This window comes from Sturnus vulgaris, chromosome 15 (genome assembly GCF_052056855.1).
Source record: "Sturnus vulgaris isolate bStuVul1 chromosome 15, bStuVul1.hap1, whole genome shotgun sequence".
NCBI lineage: Eukaryota > Metazoa > Chordata > Aves > Passeriformes > Sturnidae > Sturnus > Sturnus vulgaris.
The window spans coordinates 17,021,203-17,042,146 of NC_142257.1; the positions used below are offsets into that span (position 1 = coordinate 17,021,203).

The 20,944-nt window shown below is 57.1% G+C and overlaps 1 protein-coding gene across 1 annotated transcript; it reads left to right on the forward strand.

Moving 5' to 3' along the window:
- Window positions 1-3,218: 3,218 nt before the first annotated feature.
- On the forward strand, window positions 3,219-9,818 carry CXXC5 (CXXC finger protein 5). Its single transcript, XM_014887704.2, has 2 exons — window positions 3,219-4,073; window positions 8,768-9,818. The coding sequence occupies exons 1-2, from the start codon at window positions 3,288-3,290 to the stop codon at window positions 8,810-8,812; spliced, it is 831 nt and encodes a 276-aa protein (XP_014743190.1). The 5' UTR covers window positions 3,219-3,287; the 3' UTR covers window positions 8,813-9,818.
- The last annotated feature ends 11,126 nt before the right edge of the window (window positions 9,819-20,944 follow it).

Genomic DNA, 20,944 nt, shown 5'->3' on the forward strand with positions numbered 1-20,944 from the left:
CCCTCACCGTCTTTACTCGGGTCAATCATAAAGAAGGGATTAAGATCATTAATTCCTCCCCCCGCTGCAATTAACGACGGGGCCGGGCAGCGGCTGGCGAGGAGCAGCGAGAGCTGCTGTGCTGGGTGGTCCCACGGTGGCAAAGTGGGGGATCCCCCCTTTAACGCGAGCTAGGCGTGTACCCCCAGCACCCCGATCTGGGGACAGTGTGGGGACAGAGCCGTCCCAGCTGGCACCGCCGCGGTGTCCGGCGCCTGCTGGCGCGGTGGCCCCGGGGGCCGGAGGGCAGCGCCGGGTGGCTGCAGATGGTGGGAGCTGGCGGAGGCAAAGCGGCGGCCGGGACAAAGGCGGGATTGTGCGGTGGCGCCGCTGGCACAGCTCGGCACGGCTCGGCACGGCTCGGCGCCGCACCCCGTGCCAACAGCGGGCACTGCCTTGCGCCGCTGGGGCTGAGCGCGGCCACGGCGCTGTGCCCGTGTCTCTGTGGGTGCGGGGAGCGGCAGCGGGAGGGCTGGGCTGTCCTTGTCCCTGTCCCTGCCCCTGTTCCTGTCCCGCAGCCTGTGCCAGGCTGTGCAGCCATCTCCCCTCTGGGAACGGGGGCCGATCCGTGTGGCATGGTGGGACCAGCCAAGGAGGCTGGACGGGATGTCTGGCTGCAGAAGATAGGAACAGGTGAAAATGATGATCACAGCGTGGCTTCACCCTGTGTCCTCCCCACTTGGGCACCTGGAGCCCGCTGTGGAGACGTGGGGAGACCCATGCAGGCAGGACTCAGCTCTTTGCCAGGGCGAGGCAGAGCATCTCCAGCAGTGGTGGCTGGAGATCGCCCCTACCTCCCCGGCAGCCCCGCGGCACCGTGGTTCCGATGCTACAGGCGAGCGGGCAGGGTGGCGAATGCCGGGGCGATCTGGCCGGGTGCTCGGCTCCCTGCGCGGTGCAGGGCGGGCGGAAGAGGCGCAGGGCCGCAGGAAAGGCGGCCGCGGGCAGGCGTGAGATAACACCCCCGGGCGAGTTATCTCACATCCTCCCGTCCGGTGCTTTTCCTGCCGCGCTCCCCGCTCCGGCCCCAGCGCCCGTTGCTGTCGGCACTGAGGTGTGACCCTTCCTAAGGTCTCCAGGGACAGGTCTCCCAGCTCCCTGGCAGAGGGGACAGGAGATGCTGCGTGGCAGCAGCTCGCCCATGCTCCCAGCGCTCCGTCATCCCTTTGGGGTGCGCACAGCATCCCCCCGCCTGGCGTGGAGCGGGATGCTGGGGAAGGGCAGCCCGTCCTGCCGCCGCAGCCCTCCCTCCCCACGTGGCCTGGCGAGCTCCCGGCTGGAGCCCAAGCCCTGCATCGATCGGCGCTGCATCTTAAATCCCGCAGCAGCTGAAGCAAGCGGTTTTCAGCGCCAGGGCGGGGGGGTTTCTCCGTGGGCGAGCCGGCTCTGGCACCGGAGTGAGACACCGGGGCTGCTTCCGCAGCCGGTACCACGGTAGTTGGCACAAGGACCTTGCCCCCATCAGCGTTTTCACGGCGATGCCCAAGCTCTGTCCGTGGGAAAGGGTCCTCCTGGGCTATTGTGGGGTTCCTGGGGTTGCTCTGGAGAAAAGGATCTGAAGGGTGATGGATGAGCAGGAGTGGGGTGTGGGCATGCAGGGATGCCCCTCGCTCTGCTGCATCATCCTACACAGGAGTGAGGGTCTCAACACAGCTCTCCACACATGGCCACATCCCTGTTTGGGCTCTGGAGAGGAGGGTGCCAGGATAGCCAGGATGGAGGGATGGGGTGGGCAAAGGGCCTTCTCCCAGTGCCACCCTCCCCCAGCTGCCGCCGGGGTGGGGACGTGGGTTCCTGCTCCACTAAGCCCTGCAGCTTTTCTCCTCTAAAGCCTGATTACTTGGCGGTGCCTGTGTGCGTGCGTGCTTGGGAGGGAGGAGGAGGAGGAATTTCACAACAACAAGTGTTTGCAGCCACACTGGGCCCAGCTGCCCCAGAGTCGCCCCAGGGACAGCAGCATAGCATCCGCTCCAGGAAGGCTCTTGCTGTCACTGCTGAGCCCATGGCTCTGCTGGAGCAGCTGGGCATGTGTGCTGGGCATGCTGGGGCAAGGCAGGAGGTCAGCACTGGGGCTTGGAAGTGGAAGCTGTGGCTCCCTATGGGGTCGAAGGTGGGCACTGCACTTCCTGATGAGGCTTGGAAGTGGATGCTGCAGCTCCCTGTTTGGGTTGGAGATGGACACTGCAGCCCTTGGTGGGGTTAGGAGGTGGATACCATGGCTGTCCATGGGATTTGGAAGTGGATGCTGGAAGCGACTCAGAATTGGATGGTGCCTGTGGGATTTGGGGTGAACACTGCAGCTGTTGGTGGGGTGTGGAGGAAGATGCTGTGGATCCCTGCGGCACTTGAAGGTGGACACTGCCGCTCTCCATGTGGCTTCTTTCCCTGCTCAGTGCTGGCTCAGGGACAATGGTCCAGGAGGAGAAAGAGGAGGAGGAGAAGGAGGGGTGCAGCCTAGCCTGAGCTGGGTGAGCAGCATCCCTGGGATTGTGGGAGCTGAGCTGTTGCTTCCATGGCACTTGGCCTGGGGGACAAGGGTGGCTGCAGGGCGGGAACCAGGCACCCCTTGCATGATGATCTCCAGCTGCTGTCCCAGGAGCATCCCGCTGGCGCCTGCGGTCCCGTCCGGCGCGGGGCCGCACGCCGCTGGAGCGGAGCGGGAGATGAGCCCCGTGACTTCCCTGGGGCTGCTGTCCCTGGGGGAGGAGAGCCGGGCACAGAGAGTCTTTAAGCACCACAGTGCCATTGCTACCAGGCCGGGACTTCCCCTGTGACCCCCCACTTCTGTCTGGACGGCGACCCTTTTAGAGAGCAGCGGAACGGATCTCCACCGAGGTCCGTTCCCTGGAGTTCCTTTGTTCGCGGCGCTGAGATTTTCATGGCAGGGGGAGGAAGAGCCGCTTTGAAAAGCCCGTTGGCTCTTGCCAGCGCTAACTCTCTTTTCTTTTCTCCTTCCAGAGCCGCGTGGTGTGTCCCAGAGCCGCAGAGAATGTCTGTGCACTGAGAGCACCCTGAGTCCTCCGCAGCCGGCGCGGGAGGAGACGCCCCGTTGATGCGCGGCCCCATCTGAGCGTCCCCGGTGCCTGGCGGGCCGGTGCTACCAGAAGGGCTTTGGGGGTCTTTCGCTTTGGCATTGGGGTGGGGTTTTGGGGGTTTGGTTCTTTTTTTTTTTTTTTTTTTTTTTGATTTTTTTTTTTTTTTTTTTTTTTTAATTTTGGGGTTGGTTTGGTTGTTGTGCTCCGGGCACCATGTCAAATTCGGGCTCCCATCAAGACACTGGGAACAAGCCAGAGACGGAAAAAAATAACCAAGATGACTCTCAACCCCCTGTCAACTCCGAGAGGAGGAACAAAAGTGGAATAATAAGTGAACCTTTGAACAAAAGTCTTAAGAAGTCCCGTCCACTCTCCCACTATTCCACCTTTGGTAGCAGCAGCTCGGTAAGCGAACATTCAGAGAAAGGCAACCCCTTAGCTAATGGCAACGATGCGACTGTGGATAAAAGTCATTCTACCTCAAAGCACAAAAACATCTCTAGTATGCTGAGCAAATTAGACCGGATGTCGGAGCTCTCCTCAGAAGGACAGACCGCCCTCCAACAGTTTGCTCAGTCGACAGAAATGCTCAAAAGAGTGGTACAGGAGCATCTTCCTCTAACAAGCGAGCACGGGACTGGTATCTCTGACATGGAGGCAGTCTCAGCTGCAGAGACAATGAACGGCCCCTCTGATTTTCCTTACCTGGGGGCTTTTCCCATCAACCCAGGCCTTTTCATTATGACCCCTGCCGGCGTGTTTCTGGCAGAGAGCGCGCTCCATATGGCTGGCTTGGCAGAGTATCCCATGCAGAATGAGTTGGCATCTGCCATCAATTCGGGGAAAAAGAAACGGAAAAGATGCGGCATGTGCCCGCCCTGCCGAAGACGGATAAACTGCGAGCAGTGCAGCAGTTGTAGGAATCGCAAAACTGGCCACCAGATTTGCAAATTCCGAAAATGTGAAGAACTCAAAAAGAAGCCTTCTGCAGCACTGGAGGTAACCGGCCCCTCTCAGGCACCCTAACCCCTCCTCGGGCTGCGCTCCTGGGTTTGGATCTTGCCCTAGATAATAAAACACCTGGTACTTCTTACTTTTTTTTTTTATTTTTCCCTTTTCCATTAACAGCTCCCACTCTGAGATATGTGCTCTGCCCAGTGGCCCCAGTCCCCATCCCCTGCTATGTGCTGGGGTGGACTGGTGTGGGGAGGAGGGCTGGGGTCCCTAGACACGCTGGACTTTGCTCTCCCCTTTGCAAGCACAGGCAACAGCGGGGCTCTGCTATGGTTTTGGTTTTTTTGGGGGTTTTGCCACACCTCAGCGGGTGGCAGCTCCCTGAGCTGGGGGGCAACATCTAACCCCAGAGGAGGGAGATGACATTTTGGGGCAGACCTTGGGATAATTGGTGATGATGAAACCCGTGGCCACAGTGCAGCCAAAGCCCAGCCCCTCTGCTCTGAGCAGGAGCACAGTGATCCCTGGTTTTGGGAGCAAACTGCTGCAGCGTGCACTGGGCAGATCCCCAGTGGAGTGGCTGTGCTGGGTCTCCCTGGGCCAGCATCCCTCTGGGATGCTCAGGATGAGTCCACAAGGCAGCAGCTGGATTTCCCGTGGCAGCAGTGCTGCAGTGCCCACTGGCAGTGCTCCTGTTTCAGCACCCAGGAGAACCAGGAACATCCGTGCTTCAGCTGGGGATGCCCAGGTGTTCTGGTGTGAGCCAGGTGCTCGGGCTGTCACTGCCCACCATGGCCTCTGCTTGTGAATGTCCTTGGCTTTGGAGGAGTGCCATTGGGTTCGGGTGCCACCAAGGTGCCACCTTGCCAAATCCACTGGGGGAGTGACATTCATGTGAGGACTACAGGGAAAATCTGGTGACTTGGGTTGTGTGGGCCTGAAACTCATTAGGCAGCTGCTGGTGGCGTGGCATGGTGGGGGCTGGGTGCCAGCAGGGCAGGGGTGTCCCATGGACACGGTGCTCTGGCAGAGCCTCCCTCTTCCTGCGCACCCAGGTGTTGTGCTGAAGCCAGGTTTGATTTTTCCATGAGCTGACCCCACTCTCAGCCAGGTGTGCTTTCTCCTTCTGGTGAGCACATCCCCACGGAGAGACAGCAGAGGTTAAAAAGTCACCTGGACATCAGCTGGATCGTGCATCCTGGCACAAGGGCTTTTTCTGGTGGTCCCAAGGCAACCAAAGCCCGCCGCTCCCTTAGCCACGTTCTACGTTTTTCAATTAGCATCAGCTCTGAATGAATACTGAAGGAGAAAAAAAAATCTATTTGGGCGGTGGGGATGAGGAGAGGGGGACTGTGTCTTTCAAAAACCGCTGTATTGCTAAATTATATTCTTGTTCTAATTTGCTGAGTCAGTGATCTGGAAAAAGGGAGAAAGGGAAAAAAAAAAGTTCATTTCTTCCAAAGAGTCCTAAAGCGGGTCAATAGACTCAGAGCTCGCAGCAGCCGGAGCAGTCGCTCCCTTTTCCCAGCGCTGGGTCTGGGGGTGATAAATAGCACCAGGAACCCATGGAACAGTCACCCCTGTGACATAATAACCCGTGGTTACCCCTGTGGTGGGTTTCTCCATCTCACGACTGGCTGGGAAATCGAGGCCACTGAAACAGGGTTCTGCATCTGATAGAGCTGGGCCACACCAGGGGTGAATCCCCATCCCTCCTGGGCATGACCAGGTGTGTTGAGGCTCAAGAGAGATGCCACTGCTGGTGGGATGGATGCCTGGGCAGGTGTGGGTCTCTCCAGGGCATCTCCTTTTCGTGACAGACCATCCCCTCTCTCAGAACATCCACTTGTGCCATGTGTTGACCTTGGTAGGGTTGTACAGGACTGTGGCTGGGACAGGGACTACATGAACCCGGCTGATGTCCCAGGTCACCTGGGTTGTTAAATCTGACCTGTCAACCAGCCTTGCTCATACATTGGGCCAGCTGTACAACAACCACCAGCAGCTGGGCTGTGCTGGAGACCTGTCTGGAGAGGGCCAGGATGCAGAGTTCCATGGAGTGCTGGTCCTGGTGGGGTGCCATCACACCTCTGTACTTGATACTGGGACAGAAGGGGCCATTCTGTGGCCCTTCATACGGGGCTGAATCATTCACAAGGCTTTGTGAAGCCTTGTACCTGTCTGTGGGGGCAGTGCCACTGCCCAGGAGCAGGACAGTGACTCTGTCCTGCCACCCCTGTGCATCCAGAGGAACATCCTCGGAGAGCCAGACAGGGGCCGCAGCTACAATTAAACACTGATGTAAAATCAAGCAGTAAAAAAAAAAATATAATTAAACCTTTATGGCGGCGTAAAAAAAACGGGCTAAATCCCTCAGCTGCCGTTAAGCTTTATCTGCACATCTCCAGAGCCTGAAGAACCGGTCACTGCTGGTGTCCCGCTCTGGTGGGGCTGCCTGGGGCTCTGAGACTGGCGAGGTCGGGTGCTGGGAGCAGGCAGCAGCACGTCCCTGCACTGACCAGGCTCCTCTGGGCTCTGCCAGCCCCAGCAACCCTGGCTGATGCTGCGGGGGCTGCTGGCCAGCCCTGCACAGGTCACCCTGGGCTTGTCTGCAGAGCTCTAGGTCACATGAAGGCCATGAATAGTTGGGGTTTGACTCAGCAGAGCTGTTCTCCGTCCAGAGAAGCTGTGCTGAAGAGCTTTGGTGCCCCAGATAGAGCCAGTGAGGGTCACTGTCACCCAGAGGGACTCTGGTCATGGAGGATAGGGGCTGAACATTTTAAACTGAAAGAGGATAGGCTTAGGTTGGACATGAGGTAGAAATGTTTATGATGAGGGTGTTGAGGCCCTGGCACAGGTTGTACAGAGAAGCTGTGGCTGCCTCATCTCTAGAAGTGTCCAAGGCCAGGCTGGACAGGGCTTGGAGCAACCTGGGATAGTGGAAGGTGTCCCTGGCAGGGGTGGAATGAGATGATCTTTAAGATCTCCTCTAAATCATTCTGTGAGTCTGTGATTGTGGGGATGAAGGGATCTCTCCTGGGCATCGACATTAGAGCTGGTTGTCCATCTTGCTTTAATAATAAAGGAGCAGAGGTATTCATCAGACATCTCCTCCCAGGCCCATGAGGAGCCCCCTCTCTCCTCTTTCCTCTCCTCTGGAATGATGGATCTGGGTGGGTGGCCCTTGCTGGAGAGTCCACCCTGCTCTGCCCTGCCTGTTCTGCATTCAGTGCCTTGAGCGGGATCCAGTGTGGTCAGTGTGGGGTGCCACAGCCCTGTGCATCACTGGGCACAGGCACTTGTGCCTTCCCAGATGTCAGATTATGTGTCACAGACACACCCTGGGGAAGGGGTGATGCCTGCAGTGTGTGACCACCCCAGCTCAGTTGGCTCCCTGACATGGGCTGGGAGCAGGAGCAGTGAGATCTGTCAGCAGCCTGGTGGGCACCACCAGCTCTTGTCCATTCTGGCCCTTGCTCAAGCTCTGTGTTTGGGTTGTGCCTGTGGAAGGGAACATCCCCCTGCGGGGATGGGGTGATGCTGCTCTGGTTTTCCATTGAGGCTTGGTAGGTGTCTGGATCCAAGAGAAAGACCCAGTGAGATCTGGCTGACTTCTGCATGGAATTAGGGACCAAAATGTGTCTGTTTTGACTCTTAGGATGTTGCATGAGGTGTCCCAGCCCTGCACACAGGCTCAGTATTGTGGCCCTGCTTGCCCCATGGCAGCCAGTGTGCTGGCCCATGCCTATCACTGTGACCTGTGGCCTCTTTCCCATTGGTGTCCCTTGCTTGTTTGGAGCTGTGGGACCTGAAGGGTCCTCTCAGGTGATTGTGTGTGATCCTGTGGTGATTGTGTGTCTGGCTGGCACAGCTCAGCCTTGCCTGGGGGCTGTTGGCACTGAGAGACATTGTGGTCTTTGCATACTCCACCCATGTTCTCATGAACATTGCACAGGCTTTCCACCTGATCCAGATGGGAAATGTCCCTGGTTCTCCTTCCAGAGGATCACATGGCCTCACACCATCCTTCCTGGACGTGGCTTCCAAGAGATCTTATCTGTTGTTGGGCTCTTTGTTGGCCGTGGGGCTGAGCCTGGTGGGACTCATCCCTCCTCCCTGGTGGTACCTGGTGGTGTCTGGGGTTGCTCTGTTGGGGTCAGGGTTGTTCCTCGAGGCTGACCATGTCCCATGTCCTGAGCAGCTCCTGCTCTGGTGTCCCCTGGCCCATCCAGCTCCTACTCCCTGCCCCAGTTTCCATCCAAATGCGCTCCTAAACCCATCTGGTGGCTCTGGGTGTCCGTCTGTCCATCCATGGCAGGGACTGTGGGGCTGGCAGTGCGGGTCGTGCCATGCCATGCTGACTGCCCACTGTGCTCACTGCTGGCCACAGGGGAAGCCGGGGCTGTGCCATTGTGCTGCTGCAGCACAGGGACAGGGGGACACGGGCATGTGGGAACAGTGGCCGAGCTGCTGTGCTGGTGCCCAGCCAGGGAGGGGTCTGGCAGCAGGGGCACCCCGGTCTCCCTCCTGCTGGCATCGTGGGCTGGAAATCTTGGGATGCAGAGCTGCATCCAAGGGTGCTGAGCCTGGGCTGGATCCATCCCAAGGCTGGGGACCGGGTGAGGGGTGGGGTGAGGGGTGGGTGCCCAGCCCTGGTGCTGCACACCAGTGCCAGACCCGACCTAACACCTTGTCCCTTCTTCTTCTGTCCCCCTCCCTGTCTCTCTCTTCCTTTCCAGAAGGTGATGCTTCCTACAGGAGCCGCGTTCAGATGGTTCCAGTAGGAACGGGAATCCCAAAGCTCTGTCATCCAAGTGCAATGTCACTGCTTGCTTGTGTTGTCTCAGGCAAGGGATTTTTGGCTGAAATGAATGGATGCACCTGTGTCTCTTTAGAACCAAAAATATTTTCTCGCAAATCTCATTCCTGTTTTTATAATTTTTTCTTTTTTTTCCTTTTTTTTTTTTTGCGTTCGTTTTAACATCTTCGAGTCCTAGTCAGACATTTAACTGCTTTTCAAATAAAAAACAAAAAAATAATTAAAAGAAAAAAACAATGGATCTGTAAAGTACCAAGACTTAATAGACAGAGTATGGACAATCAGTTTCTTTCTGTGTTTTGGTGTTGATGTTGTTTATGTGTGAAAGATGCAGTACTTGTGTAGGGAATGTAAATTTACAGTAACCTTTTAAAATCTAGTTACTAATAAGCACTACTGTAATTTAGCACAGTTGTTTAATTGCACCCTCATTTATACTTTTTATTTGATTCTTTCCCATCATACAATAGAGTGGATAGTTTCTAGAATGCCTCAACTTCATGTTTATAAATGAGAATATGTTTAAAGCGATGTAGTATCCCTTCTCCTCGCCATTCACCTCTGGAAGTTTAACCCACATGAGGGTCGGTATAAAAGGTGGAAGAAAACAATTGCTACACAACTGGCGGAATTCAAAAAAAGGAAAAAAAAGAGTAAAAAAAAGGCAAAAAAAAAAAAGAGTCGTTGTTAGTTTATTAATATAGAACAAGAAATGCTGCGTACAGAAAATCCTCCTAATTGCAACGGTTTACTCCTAGAAGTAATTTTTGTAAACTTACAGAAGTTAAAATCAAAATAAAACAAATATTGCAGGACCTGTGCTGAAGCAGTTACGCAAAGTGATATTTCTCTTCTGTTCACCCCCCGTCTCTCCAGCTCTCTCTCCATCATTAAATTGAAATGCTGTTTGTAATGTTTTAGCGATCCAGGCTGTTTTTGTGAATAAAATGAATGCATGTTTTGTGTCATGATTTCCAGCTTGGTTATTTCTCTCCCACCCCTGTGTCCAGCCCTCCAGGCCCCCCAGCAGTGGTGGTGGCCCACGTGCTGTGGTCCTGCTGGCTGTGGGGACCTCGCCAGTGACGATGCCAGAGCGTGGTGGGACGGTGTCATGAGCTGAGCTGGAGTCGCCCTGGCTGCTAAATCCCCTGGTTAATCCTGGCAGTGGCTGGGCTAAGCAAGCCCCAGATCCTCCCGGGGATATTTCCCAGCTTGACCCACCTGGAATTTTACCCAACAGTGCCAGCACAACTTGTTTTGGTGAAATAATATTAATGTGCCATGGACAACAGCGTGAGGCTCGTGTTTTTGGGACAAGTCTAAAATGAGCTCCCAAAGGTGAGTGGGCTCTGGGATGGCTTTCCAGCCTGGCCTTATGTTGGAACTGGATCAGCAGGAGCTGCCTGGGGTGGAGGGGATGTTGGATGGACTCAGCCATGGACAAGCCACGGTTGCTGCCTGGGGTGCAGTGCTGGGAATCATGCCAGGCAGGTGGGTTGGGAACCTCCTCCCAGTCCCCTGGAGTTTCTCCAGGGTCATCCCAGCCTGGCAAGATGTAGATTGGGCTGGACCTGGCAGTGCTGGCTCTGCCTTACCGGGAGGAGGTAGCCAGAGCCTTTGTCCCCAGCTCCAGGCAGCGTTTGGGCCAGCATCTGTTGGCCAGATGTGCACCCGGAGGAGGGGGGTGATGGCAGTGCTTGGGCTCTGTCCCTGCCTGGCAGCGACCTGCTGGGATGGAGCAGAAAGTCCTTGGGGAAAGCTGCCCTAAATGCCCTCTCCAGCAGCATTCCTCCAGCTGCCCTGGGTGGTTTGGAGCCCAGGCACCCCAGTGACAGCAGTGCCTGAACCCCGGGCTGCGTGTGGGAACGACTGCAGCACATGGTGACAGTGATGGAGCTGGGCCAGTGTGGTGAGTGACACAGCTCAAGGCCTGCAGGGACAGACAGCCCCTGGTCGTGCCCCAGCAGGGCTCTGGTGCATGGCTCTGCTCCGACCAGGGTGGCAGTGGCAAGGGGGGCTGCTGGGAGCTGCTTCCCAATCCATGTTGCTCACACAGCCGAAAGCACTTAGCGGGAATGTGGTGCGGGTGTTATGGGAAAAAGGAGCCTGGCTGGCTTCTTTACGACTGTGGCTAAGGGTTGGGGCTGTGAGAAGGCACAGACCTGGCACCCGGAGGGAGCCAGCCCCTACCCCACGCTGGGAGTGTCACACAGAGCCCCCTCTCCAGCCCTGATTCCCTGGGGAGCTGCAAGGAGGGGGGGGTTGCTGTTTCATCCCACCCACAGCTGGGGCTGGGGACTGCTGGGAATGTCACCCTGGTCTGGCTGTGTCACCCACAACAGGGCTGTGCTCGGGGCTGTTGTTGGCATGGAGCAATGCTTGGGAAAATGCCATCATGGCACAGCAAACCCCTCTGTGCCACGCTGGCAGGGCACTGGCAGGGACCATGGGCAGGGGAGATGGGCACTGGCAGGGGAGGAGAGTGATAGCAGGAATATGGAGCTGCCAGGAAGGACACGGACATCAGCAAGGGACAGAGAGAGCAGGGGCTTCCCCATGTAGGAAAACAGGTTTGGGAGAAAATAATCAGAAGTGGGGTTCAAACCCTGCCTGGGAGTGGGATGGGGTGGTGGGGAGATGGGATATGAGGTGCTGGGTGCCCTCCACCCCACTTCCAGCTCACCCCCGTGCTGGGCTGCAGCCCTGCCTCCCAGGTGAGTGTGGAGGAGGATGGCCCTGTGCTGGCCTGGAGCCTCGCCTAACGAGCAGCACCTCAGGCATCCCCCGAGGGTGAGCCCATCCCCTCCTCCATGCTCACCCTCCTCAGGCACAGCCCCTGTGCTGGGCCGTCCCCACAGCTGCTGCTGGGCAAGTGGCACCCAGGGCTGCTGTCCCCAGGGTGCCCGCTGGCAGCCAGGTGACACGGGGCACATGGGATGATGATAACGAGCTCGGCACGGCGCTGAGGGCGCTACCACGAGGGCTGGCCTCGAGTCTCTCTTAATTAACATCCTCATTAAACAGACTTAGCAGAAGGGCAACCAAACCTGCCTGTGGCCCTAGGGCGTGCTGTCACAGAGGGCACAACCGTGTCCCTATCCCCGCTTGGCCTTGGTGGCACGGGAAGTACCAGCAAGTGATGCCAGGTGAGGCCAGACCCTGGTGTGGGGCTGGTCCAGTGGTGTTTTCCATGTGCAGTGGCCTGGCTTGGAGAGGACGGGATCTGGGGTGAGCTGCAGCAGGAGATGGAACCTCCACAGTGGTGCCAGAGACATCTCCTGTCCTGTCACAGGGACACCCCAGCACTTTGTGGGGTGCCGGGCTCAGCTGCGAGGTGTCCCCATTCCGTGTCCCCTGTGCTGGGTCTCAGCCTGGCGCGGTGGCCTCGTCCCGCCGTGTCCCCCGGGCTGCAATTAGCAGGCTGACCCCGGGCTGACCTGCCCCCCCGGCCTGGGGATGGGGCAGGATGCAGGAAGCGCCGAACAAAATGTGCTTCAGCTGAGCCGGATGGCGGGTCCGGCGTGAGCGCCGCCGGCCAGGCGTGACCTCCCGGCCGGCAGCCCGATCCCACTGCGGGGACACCGCGGGGACACCGCGACACGGCTGCTCCCACTGCGGGGACACCGCGGGGACACCGAGGGAATGCGGGACACGGCTGCTCCCATCCCACTGCGGGGACACCGCGGGGACACCTGGACACGGCTGCTCCCACTGCGGGGACACCGAGGGGACGGTGGCTTGGCAGCGGAGGCTGCAGGACCTCGGCGGTGCGGTGGGAACTTCCGTGAGCACCGAATCGTAGCTGCCGGGAGGGGACCCAGGTCACACTCGCCACCCCAATGGGAGGTTTGGGTGCTGGGATCTGCTCAGGTTTCCTTGGTGGGGACACATGACAGCCCGGTGCCAGGTGTTAGAGCCATCCAGCATCTCCAGCAGGGCTGGGCCATCGGTGGGTGCTTCCCAGCATGTCCTGGCTGAGCTGACACCAGCTTGGTTGGGCTTTTGGCAGCCCCACAGCATCTGGATGGGACCAGTGCAGGTGTCCTGGGGGTCCCCAGGCATGGGCAGCTGTGGGGGATGCTCACTGTCACACATCTGGCTTGGCTCAGGCTGGAGCCTGGGGCTGCTGAGATAGCTCAGTTGGGACCATTCATCTATATAAGCCTCCCAAGTTCTGCTCCCCACAGCTGGCCAGGTGACCTTCCCTGTGTCACACACATCATGGCAGCTTTCCAGGCCGATTTCCAGCCTAGGCTGAAGTTCTTCCAAAAGGTTGTGGAATTTTTGAATTCAGGCTAAGGATGTCTCTTTGCACATTCTCCACTGGGAATGAGCTCTGTGTTGGCTTCTTCCCCACAAATGTCTCATGCTGGAGTGTGGGACAGGAGGAGGGGCCCACAAGGCCTGAGGGTTGCTGTGTTGTCTCTGCATGACAGCAAGACTGAAAAAAGGGCTTTTCTCAGGGAAGGGGAGCCATGGGAGATCCTTTATCCATGATAAAGGCTTGACATCCACATCACATCACCTCTGGTAACTCCAGAATTCCTGACCTACCACCACACACTGAGATCTCCCCATGCCTGAGCTGGGGCAGGAGGGTGTTCACTCAGCAGCATCCTCGGAAAGGACTCTGGAGGTGGAAGCTGACACCCATTCCTGCATCCCGCCAGCCCACCCTGGGATGAGCTGTGTCCTCAGCAAGGCAAAGCTGCGGCTCCAGCTGGCCAAGGGCCCTGGCTGGCCGCCCTGCTGCGGCTCTGCAGGAGGCTGGGGATGTCACTGCAGCCATCACAGGGTGGTTTCTGCACAGAAACTGCCTGAGGTCCTCCTGCTCTGGGGACCAGAGCACCACCAGGCCTGGCATCCTGCCTGCAGCTCCATGGTGCTGCCTTCATGGAGAAGCTGTCTTGGTTTGGGGTCTCAGGTTACCCCCAGGACCCCACAGAGTGGGTGACTGCTTGGGGTGTGCTTGCATGAAGGACGACAGCTCTTCCATCATCAGCTCCAGAGAACCACAACACTCAGCAGCCCAGGGCTGAGGACAGCCAGGACCCTTTAGCCTGGTTGAGCCATGGCATTCCTGGTTTTGATCACCATCAATGCCTGATTATTCCTGATGAGCACATCAGGGCTCCCTGATCCGTGCTGCTCTCCCAGCCACGTCTGCTCCCTGCAAAGCCCACGCCAAGCCACAGCAACTCCAGCTTCATCAGGGACTGGCTGCTGTGCCAAGGCCGGTCTCAGCACTGCGTCAAGATGTTTTAAGGCCACAGGAGTCAGGATTTGTGAGAAATAGGTCGGCCTGTGACAGCAGAAGGAGGCTACTCCGTGCAAGGCGTGGTGTTATCGGCCAGGGGAGGCACAGCGTGAGCCTTCAGCCCTTGGGTGACGATGGGTGGATGACAGTGGCTGAGCTGGGCTTAGCAGAGGTGACAGGTACCACCCGTCCGAGCTGGGGGTTTGCAGCCTGCAGCCTGCCTGGCTCTTGGCCAGCCATCGGTGCTGACAGCCCTGGTGAAGCATCGGTCTGGGGAATTGGGAATTGTGTTCTCTCCCCACCAAAATGCTGGGAGTGGAAGTAGTACTGGTGGAGGTGTCCGGATGGTATCACAGGTAGTGGGGACACAGGACCAGGCTGCCCTGTCCTTGTCCCCTCAGCCAGTGCTGCAGCCCCCCTTGCACCTCTGACCCAGGGCTGGAGGATGAGATGCCCATGGGGAAGGAAGGATGCCCTGCCCTCTCCTGCCTTGCCTCTCAGCCCCCTGGGCTGGCTTCTCCTGCAGCCCCTCTGCCTGAGCCCAGGCAAACCTGGGGCAGGCCTGTCAGGGATGGAGGAGCTGCTGGTCTGTGTCTTGTTGGCAAATCCATGAGCCAACGAGTGATTAGAGCAGGTTCTATGAAACCCAGGATGGGTGCAGGAAAAGGGCAAGCATGGATGAGACCTCCCAAATCATGAAAATGGTCCATCTGGTCCCACCTGCTCTCTGGCTTTGCCTGTTCTCCTACTTCTGGTTGAAGAGGAGTGGTGACCAGGGTGCTCCACAAGGCCACCCCCTGCCATGAGGATTCCCTGTGGACAAGAAGACAACAGCAGGACAACCTTCCCCTCTCATCACTGCACTTGCCAGATCTCAGCAACATTCTCCCCTGGCAGAGCCCTGGCTGACCCTGGGTCTCGCCATCTCCTCACCCACCCCTGTCACTGAGGTGTCACCCTCTTGGATTGGGGGGCTTGGGAGTGGGCAGGGGGGTGATGCCAGTCCTGGTGCCTTCTGTCCTGGCAGCTGGGACTGCAGGAGAGTCAGACAAGCCCATCCCTGGGAGCCAAGGGCTGATGCCTCCATCAGTACATCCTGCTTGACCTTTACAGTCATTAATTTCTGCATTTTACCTCACGTGCTGTCCCTGTGCTTGCTGAAGCCCCACCTGCTGTGGGCAGCGAGACCTCCAGCAGTGGTGCAGCCCTGACCCTGCCCACCTCCAGCAGAGTTCATTTTCCAGCTCTGGGGCTGCACCAGGCAGGAGATTGATGTCCCTGAAGATCTTGCAGGTCTTGCACCTCTGCCTGGCAGAGCTGGAGCCTGGCAGTGAGCAGGAGTGCTTGGCACAGCTCAGCACCTCTCAGCTGTGCCCTGTCACCCTCTGGGTGCTCAGGTGGCATCACTACCCCTGGCATCCTTCCACCTTGCCATGATGGACACAGGTCTCCTCCTTCCAGGTGGGAGATGCTCCCCCAGCAAGACTGACTCCCTGAGCAAGAGACACCTTCCTCCCCCCTTTGTTTTTTTCTGGTGCTTTTAACCTGAAGCAAGTGGGGTGAAACCAGCCTGGGGTAGATCCCACTTGTGTGCTCCCCCTTCCCTGCAGTGAGGGATGGGGTGCAGGCCCTGGGCTCACCCTGAGCCCCAGCTCCTGCCTCTGCTGGGCTGGGAGGGCTCCCAGCAGCAGCACGGTTCGCTGCCTTGCCGTGAGTGCTGACATTTCTCCATCGAGACAGCCACAGGGGGAGGTATAAACTGGCTTTGCTGCAAGTGTGTGTGTGTGTGTGTGTGATGGGGGCTCCCTGTGCCCCCAGCTCCAGCCCATGGAGTGCCTGAGCTGGCTGGTGGCCCTGTCACCTCTGCTGGAGCAGGGTTGGCCATGGTGCCTTCCAGAAGCAGCAGGAGTGTGGCAGGGGGGTGATGCTGCAGGGCAGCTGAGGAGGCAGAGCCACTCCTGGGAGCTTTGGGCCGATCTGAGGGAAGGGGCCAGGGCAGGGCAAGATATGAGGGGATGGGGAGTGCACAGGGAAAGAGAGAACACTCTTCCTTTAGGCAGAAGAACGAGAGAAAAGGGCAGGAGAAGAGGTGGGAAAGGGACACAGCAGAGATGGGAATCCTTGGAGAAAACACAATCTGTTGGATGGGGGAATGGTGGAGGTCTGGGTGCTCCCACATCCTGCCAGTGCCCCCATGAGATGGGCCATCAGGGACCCACATTTAAGCCCCAAGTGGCAAGATGGGCAACAAGTCAGAGCTGGACCTCCAGAGTGGATCCCAGTGATGGGTGCTGGCCTGCTCCCACCCTGGGGACACTCTGCACCCTGGGCCACCTCCCCAGCACAGTGCAGAGCTGCCACTCTGTCCCCACACCTCCATTTTCTTACATCTCCAGACAAAGTGACCGCTCATCTGCTTGGATTTCAAGCTGTGTGCACAGCCCCGCGCTCACCCCTTGGGCTGGACACGGGCAGGAAGAGGAATGCGACCAGGCAGGTTTGTGCAAACACAGGCACTGCGTGGTCCCCCTCGGTCTTTAGTCTGGTAAGCAAAATCAGCATCTAATCCAGATCAAACAGGACTTTAGCTCCTGTCAAAGGACTGATCCCCTATTCTGCCCAGGCTGTAGTATTTAAAGGGACACGGCCAGGTTAAGTATAGCTGGAAACAAAGGGTTTGTGAAAATCTTCATAATAAAAATAATAACAACAAAAGCTGGGAATGATTAGTGGGAAGAGGGACTATAATGAAATATAACTGCCAAAGAAAACTGTGGTTAATGGAGACATGTCCCTAGAGCATATGAAACCTCAGGTAGTGGAGGAGGAAAGAGATAAGTGAAACCACTCAGAATCCAGCAGCAAAACAAACCAGGCTGTTCCTGGATCAGGGCAAGGTCTCTCCTCTCCTCTCCTCTCCTCTCCTCTCCTCTCCTCTCCTCTCCTCTCCTCTCCTCTCCTCTCCTCTCCTCTCCTCTCCTCTCCTCTCCTCTCCTCTCCTCTCCTCTCCTCTCCTCTCCTCTCCTCTCCTCTCCTCTCCTCTCCTCTCCTCTCCTCTCCTCTCCTCTCCTCTCCTCTCCTCTCCTCTCCTCTCCTCTCCTCTCCTCTCCTCTCCTCTCCTCTCCTCTCCTCTCCTCTCCTCTCCTCTCCTCTCCTCTCCTCTCCTCTCCTCTCCTCTCCCACAATATCCCCATGCAGGATCTGGATGCAATAATGGATAATTCATTTATTTCACGTCCAGGCTGTGATGGGAGCACTCCCAGGCTGCTCTGGGTGTTGGGGAGTGCTGCCAGGGGGCACAGCACCAGGATGCCTCCCCAGACTGGCACAGCCCCGTGCCACAGCCCCAGATAGGATTTAGCCACCCGACTTCTCCTGACCTTAATAACTGGTGCTGACTTAACCGGGAGTCTGGTGGCTAAATCCCGCGTGAGTCTGGAAGTGTAGGAGTCAGTGTCACAAGTAATTTATTCCCTGCATCTCTCAGCCTCCTAAACTTGGGCAAGCCAGTTCTTAACACAGCCCTGGTGGAGCAGACCTGCAGCAGCTCCTCTTCCCTTTCCTCCTCCTCTTCCCTCTTTCCCTCTCAGCTGCTGCCTTGGCCAGGCTGGAGAGCAAATGTCTGCTCAGAGCTCTGCTGATTCTCCCAGTCCATGAACAGGCACCTTTAGACCGAGGCAAAGCCTCTGCTGCCCACAGAACCTTGGAGCATCCTTCAAGCCCATCTCCAAAATGGGGCAAGATGCCCCCAGAAACACGACTGGGCTAGGTGCAGTCCCTAAGGCAAGGTGTGGCTCACACATGGGGGCTGCACGTGGATGCTGCATCCTGGGGACCTCAGTCTTGCTCCCTGGATGTCATCTGTCCAACGTGGCCCTTCTGCCTCATCCCAAACCTCTGCTCTGGTGCGTTGAGGTTGGAAAACCAGAGGCAGCTCTTCAGCTGGGCTCTGAGGGGCTGGGTGAGTGTGGAGGGGTTATGCCCATGGAAAGGGAGGGCCAGGCAGTCCTGCTCCACTGGATACAGTGTGCAGAAGCCTTTCCTGAGGTTTCTGGCCCTTTTCACAGCCAAAGAGCTGGAGCCTGGTGGGGCCCCACTGACCACAGCCCTCAGGCAGGGGAGCCCAGCCCTGGCACCCCCTCACTGCCTGGAGGTGCAGCCCCTGTGCTCAGAGCTGATGGATTTCTCACATCCACATCACTTACTCTTCTCTCCATTGTGACCAAACCCAGTGGCCTGGATCTTTCCCAGGCATGACCACATGTGGGTTACTCCCTCTCCTTCAGCATCTGCTCAGACACTGCCAGCAACCTCTGCTGTGCCATGGGGGTGCCAAGGACTGCGGGCTGGGGCACAGGCAGGCAGGAGAGCTCCGTGGGCAAGCAGAGGGGTTCAGGCAGGCACCAACGGGAGGGCTGGCGCTGGAGCTGGAGGGGTTTGGGAGGGTTTTTTAGCTGGGCTGACCTCGTCCCTGCTGCCTGCAGCTCGGGATGGATCTCTGTGGCTGGGGAGTTCAAGCTGGGTTATAGCCACTGCCACAGCCTGAACATCACATTCATATTCTAGTCACAGATTTTGGGCATCTTTGCTTTTCTTGGCAGTGTCAGAGCTCCAGGACAGCAGGGAAAAGAGAGAAATGGACCTCACTTGCCATGTCTCTGCTGCTGCAGCTGTCTCAGAGGAGTTTGCTGGATGTCCTGAGTCATGTCTGTGCTGAGCAGAGCTGAGCTGACACCCAGCACAACCTGGGCTGGTTCATTTGCTGCCTTTTTCTTCCTCCCACAATCAGGTCACAGCCTGTCCCACCTGGGCGAGGCCAGTGCTGTGGGCACAGGCAGGGGTGGACGTGCCTTTGCTGCCCAGCACGGACGGTTTCCAGCTCAGCAGCAGCTGCAGGAAGCCGGGGACCTGCCCTGGGGCTTTCCCTCTGCAGCCCTCTTGAAGGGCAGGCACAGGGCTGGCACCTTGCCCTGTGCCCAGGTGCTCCTGGGCAGGTGCCACCCAAGGCACGTGGGACAGTTTGGGAATATGGCTCAGAAAACACAGCCATGGTGGGACATGAGCACTCCTGAGTTTGTCAGCCTTGTCCTGTTCCTTCTTCTGGGTCCTGTGGATTTCTTTGGCCCCAGTGGCATTGCTTGTTTTTGCTGGGTGTCCCCTGCCTCCTCCTCCAGCTGCCTCTGGAGCTCTGCTGGGACATGAAACCCTTCTGATGGTGTGAGGTCCTGGAGGAAACCGTTCTGTCTGCAGCATCCACGGCATCATCACCTCTCTTTGCCCCCAGGTGGGATCCAGGAGGCTGTACCCACACAGGCGAGGTGTGAGGCAGGTGAGTTCACACTAGAGTTTGAACTGTCCTGCAGGTGCAGCTTTCAAACCTGGCAGAGACAGATTAGGGTAAAAAAAAGAAAAGCCAGACAGAAGAGAAAACACAAACACGCCACCTCCATCTTGTAAAGTCCTTGAGTCACATCTCCAGGGCTGGGAACATCTCATCCCTGGCTGTTTCCTTTCCCTGGGCATCAGCTGCTGGGCACAGCGATGCTGCCCTCTGCTCTCTGGAATATCCCAATTTTCCAGAGGCTGAGCAAATTCTGTGGCATTTCCAGGCTTCGAACTACTCTGCAAAAACCATTCCCAGAGGCTGATAATTCCCCCAAATGCATGTGCAGCTCCTTGGGAAATAGAGCATGGCCCAGCACAGCCATCTCATTCCTGATTCCAGGCAAGGCAGTGGGAAAACTTCATGGTCCTGCTTGGTGGGCAAAGCTCTCTTCTCAGAAATGAGTTTTTGCTTAAATTTTGGAGAGAAAAATGTAGTCTGACTCAGCCACAAAGCATGGAAAATTTCAAGCAGGCACTTGATGTGTGGCAAAAAGTATCCTTGGGCTGGGAGAATGAGTGGAGTTGTATTGTTTGGGTTGTTAAATCAAAAACCCAGGGGAAAGAAATAACTTTGGGTCAACCCAAACTGAACTGCTCTAGATATTCTTTCTGAAACAAAAAAGTGTTGCTTTGAACAGCAGGAGGCCCTTGGTTTTATCCACTACTGATATAAATGACTTTTCTAGATGGTGAGTGAAAAGTCACAAAGTTCCTCTAATGCCAGAGGCATCAAAAATAAACAGTGCTCTTCCCAAGGTAACAGATGCTTCTTGTCCTTCCAGATGGAGCTCAAATTCCCAAATCTTAGAATCGTAGAATTATGGAATATCCTGACCTGGAAGGAATCCATAAGAGTCATTGTGTCCAACTCCTGGCTCTGCACAGGACATCCCAATAATCCCATCGTTTGTCTGAGAGCACTGGCCAAGCACCTCCTGAACTTTGTCAGCCTTGTGGCTGTGACCACTTCCCTGGGAAACCTGTTCAGTGCCTGACCATCCTTTGGGACAGGAACCCTTTCCAAATAATCCAACCTAACTCTCCCCTGACACAGCTTCAGCATTCCCCCAGGTCCTACTGCTGGTCAGTGGAGAGAAATAATCAGAGCCCCTCTAAAATCAGGGATTTTGGTGATGAACTATCAGTGTTAACAATTCCAGCCTGTTTGGGAAGTTGGGGATGGATCCACGTCAGGATATGCCCTTCCTACATTAATACCCAGAGGATATAGAGTGCTGAGCAACATTTATTGTGTGTGCTGCTACCGCCCTGCTGGGCTGTGCAGGATGTGATGGCTGGCATGGCCATGGTCCCCTGAGCAGGACAGGGGCTGGTACTTCTCTCTCCTGGCTTTGCCCACGGATCCAGCTCTGGAGCTGGGAAGTGGAGGCCGGGTGGATGGGATGTGCAGTGCTGGCTGTGCCTCTGGCTGAGGTGGAAAAGGATGCAAGACCC